At 41.1% G+C, this 6,227-nt stretch overlaps 1 protein-coding gene across 1 annotated transcript; it reads left to right on the top strand.

Moving 5' to 3' along the window:
• Positions 1–4,182: 4,182 nt before the first annotated feature.
• Positions 4,183–4,302, top strand: LOC119415020 (thymosin beta-like). Its single transcript, XM_037682147.1, has one exon. The coding sequence runs from the start codon at positions 4,183–4,185 to the stop codon at positions 4,300–4,302; it is 120 nt and encodes a 39-aa protein (XP_037538075.1).
• The last annotated feature ends 1,925 nt before the right edge of the window (positions 4,303–6,227 follow it).

Here is a 6,227-nt window from a genome sequence, read left to right as displayed (position 1 = left end):
CTTTCAGAGGATGAACGTGATTATCGTAAAAGGGGTGAGCGTAGGACGCAACGATATGGGAAACCATATCATCAGGGGCAGTACGTGAAGGAACCCCCGGAAGACGTACCTGACCGTCCCCCACCTCGGACGAAACGAACCGAGGCGAAAAAATCACAAAAGTTCCAGAAACAAGGCCCTACACCTCTGAACTCGGAAGAGACAGAGAAAATACGCAGGTTGTTAGAAACTTTGAAACACACTGACACGGGAACCCATCCAGGAGCACTATGCAGTAATGTAATTCCCATTACATCTGAGGGCACGAATGACAACATAACAGATGTCGGTCGAACACACCAAGACATAACTGTTGTTGCCCCAAACAACCCCTCATCAGAAGAAGGGGGGGTAAACACACACACAAACGATGACGAGTCATCGCAGGCTGAACACTCAGAAACAGCTTCTGCTGTGCTAACGGTTCAGACAAACCAAGATTACACAGATAAGGCTGAACGCGTGAAGAAGCGTCAGAAAAAAACCAAAAGGTTTCTGTGTAACTTTATCAGAAAGGGGGTCGCCAAAAAGGCGTACCTGTCAGTAACACTCGAAGGTGTCCTCACACACGAAGCACTCTTGGACGGTGGGGCAGACATAACAATTATGTCAGCTAAACTGTTCGAGGAGCTGAGGACGGCCGCTGCCAGTGTTAACAGGATAATACCTCTCTCTGAATGTGCTATAGAAATGCAGGGTCTCTCAGAAATGAAAACAACCCTGACAGCTATAGCAATGGTTCACATGCAGATTGGCAATATGACACTGTACCACCCGGTACACGTGACCCATGTTGACTCATTCCCATTTTTGGTTGGCCAGGATTTTATAAATCGCTTTAACGCGATTATAGATTATGGTGATCAAATAATGTGGACAAAAGTGAACTCTAGGCCTAGACAACCTAGTGTACCGGAGGCCAGCTGAGATCTGATGGAGCGTGCACGTTTTCTGGTCAAACAGATTAATTCCCTCACAAATCTCTCTAGTAAGATAAATCTCCATTTCCATCTTAAACTCTGCTTTCTCTTAAAATCAGTACAGATATTTTAGAAATATCTGAAGCAAAGTCCTCAATCACCGCCGTGTGATTGAAGCCCATTTTCTGTGAAACTTGTCTGTTATTATTTTCATATTTTGCCAAATTAATGTAAATGTTTGATGTTAAACTTTGATTCTGAAAATAAATGACCGCATTCATTTGATGGGTCAAACATAAATAACGTCTCTCGTTACATTTCTGTTAAAATTCAATGCACGACATTTACACAGTCAGAAAGATGAGGAACTCGTGAAAAGTATGAATATATTTCCCTATATGTCATACTACAGTTGTTGTAAATCAATGTAAGTATGTTAAAGGTCGGTTCTCGGTCAACTAAAATGTTTACCGAGAAAAATGTCATGTTTAAACTTTTTCAGAAGATAATAAGAGTGAGACTCCACGAAGTCTGAAGTCCTACAATAATCTTTCTGTTTGTCACTAAAACAATCCTTGACTTTTAATAACATCTTACATCACAAACCACACCTCTATTCCTTGTCCATCGACCAATCAGAAAGCTCTCAAATGACCCGGAAGTCGACCCATTTAAAATGTGGCAACTTCCCAGTTCATAGAGAGTTGGAGAGTTGCAAGAGGCTGAGACGCTGAGTTGCTGGAGTTTGCAGTTGCTGCAGTTTGCTGCGCTCAGAAATGAGTTCAAAGAGAGTGCTAAAGTCTGAAGTCTGAAGCCAGACGTTGAAGATTGATGGAGTCAGAGTTCTTGGATGCAAACGCGTTCAGGATGATCCAGAGACGTTTTGGGATTATAACTTCTGTTTGAACAACCTCGTACGACTCTCTAAGGGTTTGGCAGTTCTCACGGAGACGCTGAAAGAGTCAGAAAGGAACCTACGCCGACGCTGATTTCATCGTCAACCAGGTAGAAGGTTCTATTTTCGACTAAGTGTACCGGAGGCCAGCTGAGATCTGATGGAGCGTGCACGTTTTCTGGTCAAACAGATTAATTCCCTCACAAATCTCTCTGTAAGATAAATCTCCATTTCCATCTTAAACTCTGCTTTCTCTTAAAATCAGTACAGATATTTTAGAAATATCTGAAGCAAAGTCCTCAATCACCGCCGTGTGATTGAAGTTCATTATTTGTGAAACTTGTCTGTTATTATTTTCATATTTTGCCAAATTAATGTAAATGTTTGATGTTAAACTTTGATTCTGAAAATAAATGACCGCATTCATTTGATGGGTCAAAGATAAATGACGTCTCTCGTTACGTTTCTGTTAAAATTCAATGCACGACATTTACACAGTCAGAAAGATGAGGAACTCGTGAAAAGTATGCATATATATTTCCCTATATATGTCATACTACAGTTTAAATGTTGAAGTGAACTACTCATTTTTAAATCAACTGTGAAACAGTAATAACGATTTTTAATCCTCATTCAAAGTGGAAATCAAGTTGGAATATGTTACAGAGTAATGATTCAATTTCTTGATCGTCTGTTTGAAATGAGCAAGTTGTGTAAGTTGGTCAAAGTTCAAGTTTCGGTCAACTGCAAGTTTACTGAAAAAGAAATGTCATGTTTAACTTTTACAGCAAGATACTAGAGAATTGACTCCACGAAGTCTGAGTTCTTCATAATATCTTCTGTCTGTTCTTAAACAATCTTAATCTTTTTCCTTGACTTTTTAATAACACCTTACATCACAAAACACACCTCTGTTTTGGTCCATCAACCAATCAGAAACTCCCAAATGAACCGGAAACAGAGCTCTTTAAATGTCGGTACTTCCTAGTTCAACCCAGTTGGAGTCGGGTGGAGAGTTTGCAGCTCCAGTCGTTTGGGAGAACAGAAGTCCAGCATAATCCAGAGCTCTTCCGAGTCTTGTGGGAATTATGACATCTTCCACCTCTGAGTGGAACTTCTGAAGGACTCCACTCATGTGAAGTCCACTCGTGAGGTGAACTGTTGTTGATGAAGTCCCGCCACCACTCCGGACGGTTCTCTGCCATCCTACGGAGACGCTGGACCAGTAGCTTAACTGGAGCTCCGCTTCCACTGATTCATCGTCAGAGAGGTAATGAGTCGAGTTCACTACCGAGCGTACCGAGGAAAGCTGGGTCGAATGGAGGGTGCCGTTCTGTTCAACACTTTTCACTCACACACACACCATCTCCCTCCCTCTAAACTTCAATCTTTAAACTCTTCTATCTGCTAGCAAATTAATCCAGAAGCAAGGGAAACAATCGCCGTATTTTTTCCTCCTTGTAAAACTAGCCTAAATAAGCTGTTGTTATTTTCAATTTTTACCAATTAATGTAAATGTGTGATGTGTTAAACTTGATTCTGTTAATAAATGACCCACTGTCGTTGGTGAGTCAAAGATTATTAACGTCTCACGTTACATGTTTAATAATTCAATGCACGATATTATCCAGTCCAGAAAAATGAAAGAATCCGTTTAATTTATGAATATATATCAGCATATGTTCATCTACAATCCCATTGAGCCTATAAATTATAGCTTAATGTCTGACAGATTAGTTGAGGCAAACCCTTTTTTGTGTTTCCTGAAGTTAATTATTGGCTATGTCCCTCTTTCATTGGGTTGACTCCATCAGTTACAAAGTTGTTGACATATATCCAATGATTATTGTCTGAAAGTTTCCTTAGAAAATGTCCACTGGTTCATGAGATATTTTTCTGACACACAAAATTCAAACAGGATTCACCCCTTGGGGACTGTTTAGATCAGGGCTATTCAAGTAAACTGCTCAGGGAGCCACAGTGAAAGCCAGCAGCTTGGGGTGGGGTGGGGGGGGGGAGACATCCAGCGATTAAAGTCATTATGTAAATTAACCAAAGTTTACAATGATCTGTTACCTTTTAAATTTGTTTATTTTATTGCATTGAATCGTAAATGCAATAAACAGAAGCCAGAACCCCCCGCCCCCATTTTTGTTGTTGTTGTTTTTTGTTAATGAAGTGGGCCGGATGGGCCGCCAGTTGAAAAGCCCTGGTTTAGAGTTTTGAGTGGAAAGGTTTCAGTAAACCCATAACCCCACTCAGCTCCTTCGGCTTCGAGACAACCTGTCTGTGTGATTTCTCCGAGTAAACGTTTGCACCTCTGCAACTATGTCTGACAAACCTGACCTGAAAGAGGTCACAATCTTCGACAAAACCAAACTGAAGAAAACTGAGAAGAACACACCAACCAAAGAAACAATTGAACAGGAGAAATCAGGGTCCTCATGAAGCCCAACCCTCCACTGAACATTCTACTTGCTTCGCCAACTTCAGCCCCATAATGGGTATTTGAAGATGTAGCACTTAAAATTGTGGCTATGGTTGCAAATTTCTTACATCAACTCGATGAGATGTCTTTATAAAATGGACTTGTGTGGGATCTGGATCATCTGTAAGGTTTGCAGTGTGCCATTATGCTGACATGTCAGGAAATGTTATGGGCTTCATGATTCTGCTGCTCTGCTCCGGCCACTGAATGCTCATTAAACGTTCTGTCAACCTGAAATGCACGTGTTTAAATTTGCAAAATAAAAGCAAACAAAATATGGGACAGCTGTGGCTGAGTGGTTAGAGCAGTCGTCCTCCATTGGGAAAGTTGGGGCTCGATTCCACCAGTAGTCACATGCTGAAGTGTCCCTGGGCAAGATGCTGAACCCCTCATAGCCTCTGATGTGTGTCCCTTCGGTGAATGAATGTGATAAATCTCTGATTAGTCTTTGTATAGATCTAGTAGAGTGCTGTATGAATGGGTAAATGAGGACACAGGTTGTTGTAAATAGCTTTGAGTATCTCGATAAGATAAAAAGGTACAATCCATTTACCCATTATCAGCAGAAAAGAGACCTCTGCAACAGAAACCAACACTATCTTGATCACAGAACATAAACTGCCTGGCCAAAAAAAAGTCGCCACCTGGATTGAACTAAGCAAATAGGTACGAGCCTCCTATTGGATAATTACTGCATGGATGATTATCTTTCTGCTGCAACAAGTTATTTAACCCCAACTGGTGCAATGAGTTGCTTCTCATTTCTTAAACAACCATGTCAAAGACACAATGCGTGGTCGTGGAAAAGATGTCAGTCTGTTTGAGAAGGGTCAAATCATTGGCATCAAGCAGAGAAAACATCTGAGGAGGATGCAGAAACTACTAAAATTGTGTTAAGAACTGTCCAACACATTATTAAAAACTGGAAGGATAGTGGGGACCCATCGTCTTCAAGGAAAAAATGTGGCCTGAAAAAAATCCTGAATGATCATGATCGGCAATCACTTAAACGTTTGGTGAAATCAAATCGAAGAACAACAACAGTAGCACTCAGGGCTGTTTAATAGTGAAAGTAAGAGCATTTCCACATGCATGATGTGAAGGAACTCAAGGGACTGGGACTGAACAGCTGTGTAGCCTCAAGAAAACCACTAATCTGTGAGACGAACTGGAAAAAAAAGGCTTCAGTTTGCTAGGGAGCATAAAGATTGGACTCTGGAGCAATGGATGAAAGTCATGTGGTCTGATGAGTCCAGATTTCCCCTGTTCCAGAGTGATGGGCGCATCACGGTAAGAAGAGAGGCAGGTGAAGTGATGCACCCATCATGACTAGTGCCTAGTCATCAATGCAAGATCTTGGTGAAAAATTAATGTAACACTGGATGGAAATTGATCTTGTGACATTGAAGAAGCTTACTGAAACAATGCCACAGTGAATGCATGTTGTGATCAAAGATAAAGGCGGTCCAACCAAATATTAGTGTGTGACCATTTTTGTGGTGGTGACTTTTTTTGGCCAGGCAGTGTATTTTACTCTCTACCACGCTGAACTTCTTGCGTTTCATGTTCTAAAAACACAACGTTGTGCTCTCAGATCAAATCAGACTAGCAGAATTTGTTGTTTTAGGTTTAACTGGCACTTAAAAGGTTTGATTTTAGTTCAATCAGCACCAATTTTCTAGCAGCTTAAGAAAAAGTGTTATTTTTGAGAGTGCATTGGTGCCATGTAGCGTCCTGTTTTTGCTCTCAGTAGGTCTAACATGATCTTTTCAACTCCTCAAACACTCACATTGTTGGTGGGAACAGGCTTCAACACGTTCCTCACATCTAAGGCTGATTACAGGGTGCTTTCTGTGTGAGGTCTGAGGAAGGTGTTCACAGCAAA

The sequence above is a fragment of the Nematolebias whitei genome, chromosome 1 (assembly GCF_014905685.2).
Source record: "Nematolebias whitei isolate Nwh7 chromosome 1, NemWhi1, whole genome shotgun sequence".
NCBI classification, from domain to species: Eukaryota; Metazoa; Chordata; class Actinopteri; order Cyprinodontiformes; family Rivulidae; genus Nematolebias; species Nematolebias whitei.
This window is presented reverse-complemented; position numbering and strand designations above follow the sequence as displayed.

What these genes read in the sequence shown, in the direction of transcription:
- LOC119415020 (XM_037682147.1), top strand. Translation starts at nt 4,183, where the DNA reads ATGTCTGACAAACCTGACCTGAAAGAGGTCACAATCTTCGACAAAACC.